Source organism: Pipra filicauda, unplaced genomic scaffold, assembly GCF_003945595.2.
Source record: "Pipra filicauda isolate LSUMZ 115617 unplaced genomic scaffold, ASM394559v2 scaffold152_size1767362_pilon, whole genome shotgun sequence".
NCBI classification, from domain to species: domain Eukaryota; kingdom Metazoa; phylum Chordata; class Aves; order Passeriformes; family Pipridae; genus Pipra; species Pipra filicauda.
Window position 1 is genome coordinate 1,540,739 of NW_024104018.1, and position 13,573 is coordinate 1,554,311.

A 13,573-nucleotide genomic window follows, 5' to 3' on the forward strand; every position below is an offset into this window, starting at 1 on the left:
GGCCGCCGCGGCGCGCGGGAACGGCTCCGCCGCGCTCCCATTGGCCGGGGCCCGCGCCCGCCGCCGGGCCCGCGCGCTCCGCCATCTTAGCGCGGGAGGTGCGCGGGGCCGAGGGGCCGCCAGCGCCGCCACCATGAGCGCCCCGGCCGCCGCCGCCGTGAGCGCCCCGGCCACCGCTCACACTGACCCCGCCGCCGGCCCCAGCCTCGCCCCGCTGCTGCACACCCTGCAGGACCCCGCCGCCCCGCCGGGAGAGCTCACGGACGCGCACCTCACCATCGTCAGGTGGGCGCGGGGGGCACGTGCACGCTGCCTGAGGGGACCGGGCCGGCCGGGCAAGGGGAGAGAGAGAGAGCCCGGGGAGGGCCGCGGCAGGGCCTGCCTCGGCGGGGATGAGGGAGGCGGGGCCAGGGACGCGCCTGCCCCGGCTGGGCTGAGGGAGGAAGGGCTGGGAGCGGCGGGGCCGCGGGGGGAGACCGCGGGAGACCCGCGGGCCTGGGGGTGGAGAGAGGGAGGGAAGGAGAGCAGGGAAAGGAAGGAAGGGAAGGATGGATGGATGGGTGGATGTCTCCTTCCTTCGAAGGAAGGAGGAAAAGAAAGGAGCAAAGGAAGGATTGAAGGAAGGGAAGAGAAGGAAAGGAGGATGGAGAAAGGGAAGGAAGGGAGGATGGAGGAAGGAAGGAGTTCGCCTTTACAGGCTCTGAGCATCCCAGAGCCTCCCTTCCCTGTCGCACTTCCTGGGGAATCTGCAAAGGTGGGCAAAGGAATATTGGGAAATAATAACTTTATTTTTTTTTAAATGAAAAAAAAGGCCTGCATTTCAGCTTTACGATTGGAGAGGTGAGGTTTTTATTGCGTTTCTCGGGTTTTGGAATGATCGTGCCTTGGTTTAATTGCGTTTCTTTCTGAAAGGTGCTTCTTCACCTGCATCTTTCCCATTTTATCATGTGCAAAGGCACCATCTCTTTCCATCAGTGTCTCCCGTGGTTCCTGCCTTGTGGTTCTGTAGGACTTTTAAAGCTGTAATTACTCAGGTTTTTTTACAAGTTTCTAGTAACAACTGACAGAAAAATAAAGTCCCGACTTAATACATAAATCCCATCAGGTTTCTCAGGTTGTCCTCAGGATGACTGAACTTAATTACAACTTTCCTGTATGGATGTTCTTCACATATGTGCAAAATCATCCTTGCTTGTTGTCAAGCCAGGATGGGGTTGGGAGCCTGAATTCTGGAGCTGGTTATGAGGAATGTGCTTTTTAAGCTCATAGATTTCTGTTAAATGTAACTTTTCAGCAGTCATTTTAAGTTTGGGTGTTAACTTCTAATGTTTTTATGGAAGTTGACCAAAAAATTCAAGTCTTTGGTGTTTTTTTTAATGTTCTTTAAGCACTAAATGGGTCATTAATCACTTCATTTTTTTCCTTTATACTATAACACAGTATTTTACTGCTGGGTCATGTTGTGACTGATATTTTTGCTCTTTAACTTCTCTGGTGTTGTGTTTATTTCCTCCAGAGAAAATATCCTGGCTAATGCGTCTCAGAAATTGGAAGTTATGTCAGTTGTGTTTGTGAATATTGTTTGTTTTGTAAATATTGTTTTGTTTTCCCTTCTGCTCCTGAAAGTCGCCTGAGTGGTGAAGGAGGCAAAGTATTCATTGCAGATGTCAGAAAACACTTTCCTCAGCTCTGCAAAGTGTTTAAGGTATTTTTTTTTTTAATTCTGTTCTCTACACTTGAGTGAACAATAAAATCAGGGTCTTGGATGTGCTCAGGCAGCATCACAGAGGCAAATCTAATCTTCCAGCCAGAACAGATACAGTGTGTTGTGGCTGCCTCTAGAAACACTTCAGAATTCAGAATATGCAGTAAATGTCAGGTTTTTTTAAAGAATAATGTGAAGACTGTTCTTAGCCATTTTTTCTCCCCTGTTTTAGATGTTTAAAAACAATTGGAGAGTCAAGTGATAGAACGTAACATCCATAACCAAAGTAAAGGACTTGGCATGTTTAGAATTTACTTCAGGAAAGATGTCTGAACACAGAGAGCAAAAATGTCCTCAGCACCTCACATTGTCCTCTTGATTTGGAGTTTATGGAATCAGGAAGGGATTCCTGCAGGGGTGCATTTCCCACCAAGTGTTTGCTTCTGACAGCTCCCCAGAAGTGCTGCTGTTCAGACAATTAAGACAATATTTCTCAGCTACTTCTGTAACCTGAGACTTTGTGGTTTCCTGTTCTTTTTCCAGGCACACATTTCTAGTCCAAACTCCGAGCTCAGTAATGCAGCATTGCAGGCCTTGGGATTCTGCACTTTTAATTCAGCTAATACAGCTGAATTATCTGGTAAGCAAACAAACCTGTGTGTATAAATACGTACATTGGAGTTCTTTCTTTGTCTGTCTTAGCATTTATTTCAGTTTTGACCGGGTTTGCAGTTCCCAAGTGGTGCAGTGGCTTTGTCTCTAACATGAGCAGTGTGAGCTGTTCACTAATTCCATCTTGTACACAAGGAAGGGGGTATTTTTTCACGTTCTTAACACTGATTCTGTTTTATTAACTTCTAATTTCATTAAGTGCTTTAGTAGCAATTAGATTCTGTAAATATTTTTCTGGAGTTAGCAATCAAAAACGGAAAGCAAAAAGAAATTTTGTGAAATAAGTAATCAAAAGTCCAGGTGGAAAAAGAGTGACGAACCTGCTTGTGTAGAATTTGGGTGTGCATAGCAGTGCTCTTCCATGTTTTCCACTCTTACCTGGTAATTCCTGGTTGTTAAATCCTACAGTGGTTTGAGTCTGAAGAGACCATTAAAGGTCATCTAGTCCAGCCCCAAATATTGGGCTGGTGGGTTTTTCAACTGAAACTAATCCAGAGTAATCCAAAAATCTTATGACCTGCATTCCCAGAAAGTGCTAAATCCCCTTCACCAAAGGTTTTGCTGCTGAGAACTCGAGGCTTTGCATCCAGGTAAAAAAAGCACAGGGTTTTGGGAACAGGGGAGAGCTGATGGCCGGGTTGGCTGGTCCTGTTACACATTCCAGGTGTTGGGTGTTGGTCCACTTGGAATAACACAGTTGGAAGCTGCTCAGTGTCACTGTGTGGTGGTGGAAGAGGGTTGTTTTCCGTGGACACACAAGGAATTTGTGCTGTGCTGTGGCTGTCGTGTGGTGCCTTTGTGGTGTTGGGAGTCTGTGGTGCTGCTTAAATGCAAAGAGCAAATTGTGTGCAGTCAATCATTGTCTTTTTCCTTCTGCTAAGAAGTGTTAAATGCCCTTGGACAAATGTTCTGGAATGACCTTTGCTAGAGAGAAACTCAACCTGAGGCAAGACTGAACTGAACCATCTGTGTGGGTGTGCAGAGGGGGTGTTTTTCCTGTGACTGCCATTCTGTTGGAAATGGATTCTTTTGGTTCTACTCAGTTTTTCAGTGTGTCCTGCTTTCCTGTTATCCAAAATTTACTCTGGTTTCTTCTGAGAATGAGGCATCTGTAATAGTGTCTGTGTGGTCCCTTTCTTGTCCCCCATAACTCCCTTTTTTTTTTTTTAAACTTTTTTTTAACCAGCTGATAAATTACAGTTAATTTTGTTGGGGAACGTCAGGCTCCAGAAATAATGAACTCCTGAGAACAATGGAAACTTAGGAATGAGGACAAACAGCTTATGTACTTCTGGGTGTACTTCTGATTGAGAAAAGGAGTGTATTTGCCCTTAAGCTTCTCTGATTTTGAGATCATTTGCCCACAGAGCCTAAATTTGTAATAAATCAGACTTCATTAGTTTGGAATTTGAAAGGAACACAAGTTTCATCACTCTTCCTGGTTACAAGTCTATGTTAACCTCATTTGTGTACTGAGTTACAGTTTTACCCCCTTCTTTAATGATAAAGCCTCTTGTAGACCCTAAAATGAATTTATTGGTGTCCATTTAGCAGTGCTGCTAAATTCCCTTGAAATCCAAGAAGTTCTGAATAGTTAAATACTTAATCTTTAGCTCCAGTGTATTTAGCTAAAGTTGCCTTCTAGTTTCATGGTTTTGTGAATTCTTATAAAGCCAATATGTACTACTTTAATAGTATCTCTATATTGATACATTTGGAGCTTTTTTTGCTACTTTGCTCTGAGAGAACCTGCCCAAAAGTAATGTTTGAGGCATTAAATCACTGATACTTATAAATGAACGGATCTTTAGCAGTGTTAAGTGAGCAGAATGACCTGGAACTCGCCCAGGATTTGAGGGCTGTGTGTTTGCTGTGCTTCCAGCCACGGAAATGCAGGATCTGCTCTCGGCAGTGAACGGCGTCGCCGTGAAGTCTTCCGACAAAAACACCCGCACTCGGGCACTTTGGGTCATCTCCAAGCAGGCCTTTCCTCCTGAAGTTGTCAAAAAGGAGGTGAGTTTTTTACTCTTTCTTTTCCCTTTTCTTTTTGCTGGCCCCATGTGCAATCTCTTGGTCGCTCCACTCGGTAGCTTTTTGAATCTGAAGGTCGTTTTCCGTCGAATTTCACAGCCTAAGTTCTTGGAAAAATTGAGCCTGAAGTTATTGCTTCCCTCGAAGGAGAAGCTGCAATGTGAGCAATTCTGTTAGAAACCAGTGAAACAGGGAAAAATACTCTGAACGTTCCAGTTTGCTCAGAGCTCTGACCTTAAAACGAGACCTGGCCTAATCCAGACACGGTCCTGGAAAATGGAATTTCATCATTCCGGCTCCCCATGGAATTATTGGTATCTAGGTGCTCACTCTGATGTTCTGTTATTCCCTCAGGTGTCCAATATTCTCTCTTCCCTGGAAACAATCCTTACCAAAGGAGATGTACAGTCTGTTGTGGTTGAATATGAAGCACTTAATGTCATCATACGGTGGGTGCACTCAGTGTTAAATTGTTAAAGTAGGTGCTTGATTTGAGGGGAAAACTCTTGATAAACAAAACCTCAGTGACACTAAATATACCAAAGAAAAAATCTTAATCCTCTTTGAATTGCTCAGTGTGTTAAGGACTGTTTTCCTGCAGTTTTGACTGGGATAGAGGTAATTTTCTTCCTCGTAGCTGGTGCAGTGGTTTGGATTTGGGATGAGAACAGTGTTGATAACACAGGGATGTTTTGGTTGGTGCTGAGCTGTGTTTGCTCCCAGTCAAGGACTTTGCAGCTTCTCACCCCACCAGTGAGGGGCTGGGGGACACAAAAATCTGGGAGGGGACACAGCTGGGACACAGGGCATATTCCATAGGATGTGGCATCGTGCCCAGATGTAAACTGGGGAAAGCTGGTCAGGGGCTGGTGCTGGGCATGAAGTCAGGGGGTGGGAGCAATTGCACTGTGCATCACTTGTTGTGTATGTCATTATAATGGCAAACAATTGCCTTCATGATAATATGACAGTTCTGATGCACAAATTAGACAGTGTCCAGCTGAAAGTCTTGCTTTCATTTGTAAGTGGCTTGTTAGGAATTATTTCCAAAGTCTCAAGTCTGCTTCAGTTACATTTTGTTTCCAGAACTTACCTGGCTGAGAAATTCTCCCCCATTACATGGGGTTTTATTGAAACATGTCCCCTTGATGTTTTCCACATTTTCCTGCAGTGTTTCTCATGACACTGTTGAGATTCCTGTTTAATTCCACAGGTGACTTTTTAGGACCAACACAGTGCATTCTCTTGGTCAGCAGTGTTAAAATGTTCAAATTTTATCTTAATATTAGTAAATATACTGAGCTTGTATCTGCTGTTATTTAAGTGTTCTCTTAAACTTCTGGCAACTGATTTGAGCTGCAAATCCATTTTAAAGTGAAACAGTTCTTTTAAGCAGTGCTTGTCCTCTGGCTTTAATAAAATTCCTTGAAAGGCAGAAGTTTTCCCTTTGGAAGCTGTAGGAGGGATAGTTTTGACTTACCTGAGTCAAAGGGGCCACTTGCCAAAATTCCAGTGTTTCTAGGGATGAGCTGGTTCCTCCAGGCTGGTTTGGGTATATGCCAGTTATTCCCATTTCTGAAAGTCTTGTTGGCTTGTGTGGGATGGTGTAAACATGTGGAATTGTTTGTTGGAGTTCTGAGAATGTTGGAGCCGTGACAGCTTTGGAATAGGAGGATGAAACAAAAGCACTTGAGGAGGGTGACGTGCATGGAGCCTGTGCAAACCTGGGCTGGAGTTTTCCAGGAGCAGGCCTGTGTTGTTCCCAGCACACAGAGTGTGTGGGAGCTGCCTGGGCTGCTGGGAACACCCAGGGATGGTTCATGTGCCAACCTGGGACTTGGGCATTGATAAGGAATGTCCCTGTCAGGCTCTTGTTCAGCTCCTTTGCCCACATCACTGTGACAGAGCAGAAGGGACACTGCAGATGTCAGTCTGTTGTGCTTTTGGAGAGGTTTGTCTAAAATAACACTGAAGCTTTGCAGTTTTGAATGAATTGTCCAATGAATGAATTGCTTGGAAAAAAACTTTAGGAAGTTTAGAGTGGTTTCCTTTAAATCATACATTGAATTAGAGCATTTATTGATATCACAAAGATAATTTGGTTCCCTGAAGGGTCTGTTGGAGATTGGTAATCCCTGTATTTGTTCTCTGGATCCAGCCTGATGGAGCAAACCCCAGCCCAGATGGGAGAGGAGGCTGTGAGGTGGGCCAAGCTCATCATCCCTCTGGTTGTCCACTCTGCTCACAAGGTGCAGCTGCGAGGGGCCACTGCCCTGGAGATGGGAATGCCACTGCTCCTGCAGAAACAGCAGGAGGTGGCAGCTGTCACCGAGCACCTCATGACCACAGTGAGTGGCAATGCCGTGGGTTTGGTCTGCAGGCAGCAGCAGGAGTGATGGGGGGGTTGGTTGGTTGCAGTTTTATGTTTAATTGTATTTACAGTCTAGATAATGGCAGCAAAAACATTCACAGCCAACTTCGTGATGGCTGTGGCTTTAATGGGAAAAATTAATGTAACAGCAGTGTAAATACAGGAGCAGTGTAAAAATAACAGTGTGTCTGGACAGGAACCATTAATCAGGAAAATAATCATTGATCAGGAAAATAACTTGCTGCTTTTAAATGCTTCAAGCACCGGTCTTAACAGCATTAACTCATAAATGCCATTAAACTTCTGTTGTCTCTGCAAGGGAATTTGCTCACCAAATTCAGTCAGAAGTTGGTGTGGCAGTAACTCATATTGTCTAGCTTAGCCTCCTACTCAAAATGGGCGTGAGGATGTGGTTGTTAGAATATTTTAACTGTATTTCTTGTAGAAATGCTGTTTCTTTCTGCCTGCAGAAGTTGATTTCTGAGCTTCAGAAATTGTTTTCTGCAAAAAACGAGACTTTTGTGCTGAAGTTGTGGCCACTGTTTGTCAAACTGCTTGGGAAGGTAAGCAGCAAAATAATGAGTTCTACAATCATGAATCTTCAGGAAAAAGTGTTTTTAACAGCATTAAAATACCTCAATTTTGAACTTTTTCATCCCCAGACTCTCCATCGTAGTGGGAGTTTCATCAACTCCCTGTTGCAGCTGGAGGAACTTGGATTTCGGAGTGGCTCCCCAGTGGTAAAGAAAATTGCCTTCATTGCATGGAAGAGTCTCATAGATAATTTTGCTCTAAACCCAGGTAGATTTAAAACAAAAATTAACCTGAATTATTTTGCTTACTGTCACTTCCCCTAATGGGAATAGAGTATTCACACCTGGTGTGTCTGTGGTGTACACAAACACACAGTGGGATAGACATAAATAAAATTCAAGATGTTGGGTTTCTTTGTTGGGTTTTTTTTTCTTGTTTTGTTTTATTTTTAAGGCAAAAGGACAGTTTGATCATTTGTTCTATCTTAATTTTTCTGCTGGGACCGATAGGAATAGAATAATATTACATTTGTTTTGTAATGCTTTAACTGATCCAAACAGCAGTGAAATAGAGAATAAAACGTTCTGTACATCTTATTTTGGACAGTGGGGATTAACTGGAAAAGGACAGTGCTTCAGGATTGTAGAGGTGTTAAAAAAGTTGCTTTAAAGGTATAACTGAGACCTGAGCAAGTTGTAAGTCCAGTCTGTGTCAAAGCACAGAATATTTTGGTTTTTATCTTGATTGTGTTTCTCTCTGTGTTCTGAAGAGAGAACTAATTGTGGACATTCCTTAGCTTAGCTGAATTTATCTTTAATTGTCATTTTATTGTGTTTCTTATTATTTGTTCTGATCATTATTTCACGTAACTTGATTAAAAGGTTCTATTTAATGGGAAGATAAAATCCCTGGCCCAGCTGGTGTTGGCTGTTCGTGTCCCAGGGTGGCTGGCCAGGATTTCCAGCTGCAGGAGCAGCTCCTGTGGATTGCAGAGGGGCAGGTTCTGCTGCTGCTGAGCTGGGCAGAAGTTTTTCCTCTTCCTTAAACACTTGCACAGGCTTGAGCAAAGGTCTGTCCAGACCTGCTGTGCCATTTCTCCTGCAGTGGCAAATGATCCTTGGCAGCCTCAGATCCTTCCTTCTCACCCAGTGCCAATGCACATCCATGTCAACTAAGAGTGCAAGGGTAGTTTTGTTGGAACTCACTAGATTTCACTTGGTAAGAAATACTTGTATTTCCAGAGGTGTTCTAGACAACAATTAGAGCAGTAAGACAGTCTGAAAGCTTGGTGCATTTACTATGTATTATAGTTCTGCAAATTGTCACTCATTGAACTTTTAGCTAAAAACCCCTGTTGGTTTAATTATTTTCCTTTTTTTTTTCTTGCCCTGTGGTTTAATTATTTGTACTGCTTAAAATATGCCCTTTTTTTGGTCTTCCAGATATCCTGTGCAGTGCTAAAAGGCTGAAATTACTGATGCAGCCCCTGAGCTCGATCCATGTGAGAACAGAGGCTCTGGCACTCACCAAGCTGGAGGTCTGGTGGTATTTACTCATGAGGCTGGGAACTCACCTGCCTTCAAACTTTGAACAGGTAACACAGCTGGGAACAGTCCTGGGCTGAGTCCTCTGCTGGTTACTCTAACATATTCCTGCCTGCTTCATCCTCCTCTAGGTTATTTGATTGATTTTTAGCTTATCTGGTTTTATCTTATGGAATAGAACTGCCTTAAGGAACCAAACTTGACTCCACATTTCTGTGCTCTGTGTGTGTCTTCTGTGTAGTACAGCAGAAATACTTGGGATTAAATGTGCCCTTGGAACCTCAAGTTCCAAAAGATTTGGGGGCCTGTCTGAAAGTCCTGGGAGCATCTCTGGAACTGTCCAGTGACTGCACAACAGGGAGCACAAGCACGTCATTTAAGGGTTGTTTTACCCTTTCACCAAGAAAGGGTGTGCTTTGGAAAGTTTGCCATAGGAAAACTTAATGAAAAGACCATCAAATATTTAGGAAGATGGAGGGGAAAAATGGTCCTGGTGTTTCATTACTGTCACTGCTAACTGGAATGATCATAATGTTTCCATTCAACACCTGAATTTCATTAAGTTAAACTTCAGGATGGGAGTAAAGAGGGGGGGAAAAGTACCTTAGAGTGATCCAGCTGTATCATATCTACCAGGACTTTTTGTTTAATTTAGGCATTCCTAATTAATTTATCATTATACATCTTAATATTAAAAGTACCCAGAAACTCTGAAACACCAATGCTGTGAACAGCAGCTCTATGTGATGTTTGAGATGTGTGGTTTATGGCTTGTGTGAGTTATAGCCATTTTCACTGAGGTGTGATCTCTTTGCAGGTCTGTGTCCCATTAATCCAAAGCACTCTGAGTCTGGATCCTGCTGCTGCATTCCCAGGAACCCCCTCACGCCTTCCAGCCAACCAGAGCTTGGGCTCAGCCACCCCTGGGCAGAAACCAGGTATTGGAGGAGCAGCCTGTTCCCAGCTAAACCCTGGGTGCAGAATCACCTGCTCTCTTTAACATCTTCATGCTTTTTCATTTACAATGGATTATTGAAACCAGGAACTTTTCTGCAGAGCTCAGAGGTGGTGATTCACACTGGGGAAAACGAGGCTGTTCCAGTCAGCATTTAAAGTTTAAAAAATTGTGCTCCATATTGCCAGGACCAGTTTTAGTGTCCTGAATGTGTTCTCTCTTACAAGGGAGCTCTGGTTTGAAACTTAACTTTTCATGTATTTATATGTGTGCTATTTATTTGTGCCCTTTTATTTTCTGTAGCATTTTTTAGTTTTTGCTTGAATAGTGTAGAATCATGGAATGGTTTGGGTGGGAAGGGACCTTAAAGCTCATCCAGCCCCACCCCCTGCCATGGGCAGGGACACCTCCCAGTATCCCAGGTTGCTCCAAGCCCCGTCCAACCTGGCCTTGGACACTTCCAGGGATCCAGGGGCAGCCACAGCTTCTCTGCCCAACCTGGGCCAGGGCCTCCCCACCCTCCCAGCCAGGAATTCCTTCCCAATATCCCATCTAATTCTGCCCAGTGATCATGATGCATCAATAGCTTTGGTACTAATGTGAAACCACACCTCCTTGAGCTTTACATCCAACTATCTGAGATAAGGAAGTGCCTCTTTTCCTTCTCTTTGTGGAAGCCTGGCATTCCCAGCTGGTGTCATTCTGACTGCTGTAATTAGGAGGCTCAGGTATGTTGTGGAGGTGTCCTGGATTTGGGGAGTTTCCTGTGTTCCCTCCTTAAAAAAGTTCATCTTGGTGAGATCACAACTGAGTTTGGGCAAAATGCTTTTGTTAAACCCCCCTTGGGAGTGTCTGCCTTCTAGAAGTCCCTTTCAACCAACCCTATGCAATAGTTGGTTCTTTTCCTATGAGATTTCGGTCTGTTGGATCTTTCCTTTCTCTTGGAATGTGAGGCAATGGACTTTTCTCCCCTCTTTTAGGTCCTTACCCATTGGTGAGTCCAGCCACCCCGAGGATAAACCTGAATTCCAGCCCAGCAGGAGGGGTGGTGTTTTCTTCCATCCAGCTCCTGGGCATTGAAATGCTGCTGCACTTCCTGATGGGACCAGGAGTTTTAGATTTTGCTAAGCAAAACAAACTTGTACTCAGTTTAGGTACGTGAATTTTATATATTTTTTAAGTATTTTTGCATAATCTCATCGCCAGTTTTATTGGATTTAAAGATGTCTGTTGGAATGGAATGCTGTAAACAGTTAAAACTGTTAGCTGTCATCTTTAAGATGTTGTGTTAAATGCTTATTTTTAAGGCTTATCTTACCAGTAAACTGCAAAACAACAGCTTTATGGATCATATTTTTTTGTTCTAGAGCCTCTCCAGTCCCCACTGATCAGCAGCCCTTCTTTTTTTTGTAAGCATGCCAGCACACTCATCAATGCAGTGCAGGATGGCTTTATTGCAATTGGAAAAGAAGTTCCTGGTAAGAATTTAATGATGGAATTTCATTATTGTCTGGGAAATCAACTGGGAGAGGGAAACATAAGAAATAAGCACTTTGTGCAATATCCTGATGTTACATTAAAGAGAACTGGCCTGACTTTGAAAACTTAGCTAATTTTTTGCTTAAATCAAAGTCTGTCTTTGAACACAATTTGTTACTTTACCTGCAATTTTATTTAGTGTTTTTATTTTTTATTGCACGCTGAATAAAAACATTTTGCTGCCTTGTAGATTGTATGCTGAATGTTATATGGAAGGACATAAATGGATATGTAAAAACAGCAATTGAATCAGGTAAGAAGTGTCATGGTTTTTCAGTCTGTCATTGCTGACCAGTTAAAGGTTGTATGGAGGTTTTAAAACTAGACCAAAAGTTGTTGCTTCCCTGCTGGTGAAGTTTAGGTTTAATCTTCATCAGTAATAGGGTTTTTTTAAAGCAGTTTAAAAAAAAAATAAAAAATAACCCCACTTTAAGTCTTTGTAGAAATGGAGACATTCATATTACTCAAATCAGTGTGAAATCTTGGGTATGTGACTATGGCTGCCTTTTTCTGTAATTAAATTGTTTCAGAGTAAATTATGATGTCTTTACAGATGTATAAAAGTTATTTCCTCTGTAAAAAGTATCCATAATGCTGTAAAGGCTTTGAAAGTCCAGAATATTCTTAATAATGAAACCTTTTAAATTGAAAGATTTAACTGAAATGGGTGAGAGAAATGAAGAGCATTCCTTGGATGAATGCAAAGTTCCACACCTTCTTTTAATATATCAGAGATAAGGTTGTTAATGATACAAAGGTTTCCATTTACTCATAAAACTCGGGGGGGGGGGGTTTATTTAAACCTTGGAGTTTCAGTTACACTGTTGTTCACAGCAGGGACTTGGTTCTGAATCCCTGAAGTATTTGGTATATTTTTACAAATATACACAGTTGTTTTTTTTTTTGGTCTTGTAGTACTTAAATAGAAATTTTTATTGATGGTCAGAATGACTTGGTTCTGCTTTAACTGTAAATATTCTTTATTCCAGGAAATAAGAAAGAAAAGCAAGGGTCAGAAATCCTCACTATGTTGCTCCAGGCCTTGAAAAACATTGTGAGATCAAGCTCTCTTCCTGTGCAGAAAGTACTGGTGAGGATTTCTTTGCTTTAACAGTGTTTTTCAGATTTATCAGCACATTTGGGTCCATGGTTCTCCTGCCAGAACCTTCTGCTTCAGAAGACCGAGGGACTTTTTTTGTTCTTTTTGCTAAAGGGAACCAGTTTTTTCAATTTTGCTTTTATTTGTGGTGTTACTTAAAATATTTGAACCCTCAGAAAAATATATTTACGTGTATTTCTTTCTTTTCCCCTGCTTAGTCCCTCATTGATATTACTGTTAAGGAGTTGCCTCCAAAAGTATTGGGATCACCAGCTTATCAGGTTGCTGATATGGATCTTTTAAATGTAAGTCTGACTTTATTCCAGAGCTTTATTTATGCTGAAGGGTATTAGGAAGTCATAGCTGTACTTCATGAGACCTAGATCTTTCAGGAAATCATATTATTCAAAGTTCCAGAAGGCAGACTTTGTTTCCAGCCCTCACTTCTGAGGAGTAATTTAACAGTCTATAGATAAGGATGGATAGGTACTGGAAGTAATGATGGAAAAAGGATTTTTCAGGTTCAGGTCATGGTTTAAAATACAGATTTTAGGTACTTTGCAAGGAGACTGAATAGTTGAAAGGTATTTAAAGACTTTTAAAAGTGGGTGACCATCAGGTTTTCTACATCCACCAGTAGAGAGAAGGCAACCTTTTATTTTGCAGCAGTGGCAATAGAGTTTTTTAGCCCAACATTTACTTTATTAACCAGGCATGGAATTGATTTGGAAGCTTTGAAGAGCAGACAAATATCTGAGAGCAGTCCTAAGTATAACAAGGGTAAGCAAATGCTGAACTCAACTGAGTAGGATAAAGCTTTGTCTGCTAGAACTGGCTTAAGAGCTCAGCTCCCCAAATTCCTCCCAGTTCTTTACCACAAGTGCTTTATTTACATTTTCTGACTTGGGTACAGGAGTGGTTGAAGTGAAATGCATTTTGTTAATTCTCTGACATGATCCAACTTGAGATGCTTGTGTCAGATTTTAGCAGAAGTTGTCCCAAAGATCTCTTGCTGCAACCTTGAACTAAGTAAATCCCAGGATCTGGCAGCAGCTCAGATTTCCAGCTTTCATTTTTATTTTGAATTGTTAGAATTGACAATTTTGGACAACTTTTAATAATT

At 42.4% G+C, this 13,573-nt stretch overlaps 1 protein-coding gene across 1 annotated transcript in view; it reads left to right on the top strand.

Annotated features, from left to right (window-relative positions):
* The first annotated feature begins 115 nt into the window (after positions 1-115).
* RIF1 (replication timing regulatory factor 1) overlaps positions 116-13,573 on the top strand; it is a 30,839-nt gene continuing 17,381 nt past the window's right edge. The window contains exons 1-15 of the mRNA XM_039379017.1: positions 116-285; positions 1,627-1,705; positions 2,249-2,345; positions 4,260-4,390; positions 4,763-4,857; positions 6,567-6,756; positions 7,250-7,342; positions 7,442-7,580; positions 8,756-8,907; positions 9,675-9,795; positions 10,793-10,966; positions 11,180-11,290; positions 11,542-11,604; positions 12,341-12,441; positions 12,669-12,755. Coding sequence (XP_039234951.1) covers positions 134-285; positions 1,627-1,705; positions 2,249-2,345; positions 4,260-4,390; positions 4,763-4,857; positions 6,567-6,756; positions 7,250-7,342; positions 7,442-7,580; positions 8,756-8,907; positions 9,675-9,795; positions 10,793-10,966; positions 11,180-11,290; positions 11,542-11,604; positions 12,341-12,441; positions 12,669-12,755 — 1,785 coding nt within the window. The 5' untranslated portion in view covers positions 116-133. The remainder of the gene's footprint in view (positions 286-1,626; positions 1,706-2,248; positions 2,346-4,259; positions 4,391-4,762; positions 4,858-6,566; positions 6,757-7,249; positions 7,343-7,441; positions 7,581-8,755; positions 8,908-9,674; positions 9,796-10,792; positions 10,967-11,179; positions 11,291-11,541; positions 11,605-12,340; positions 12,442-12,668; positions 12,756-13,573) is intronic.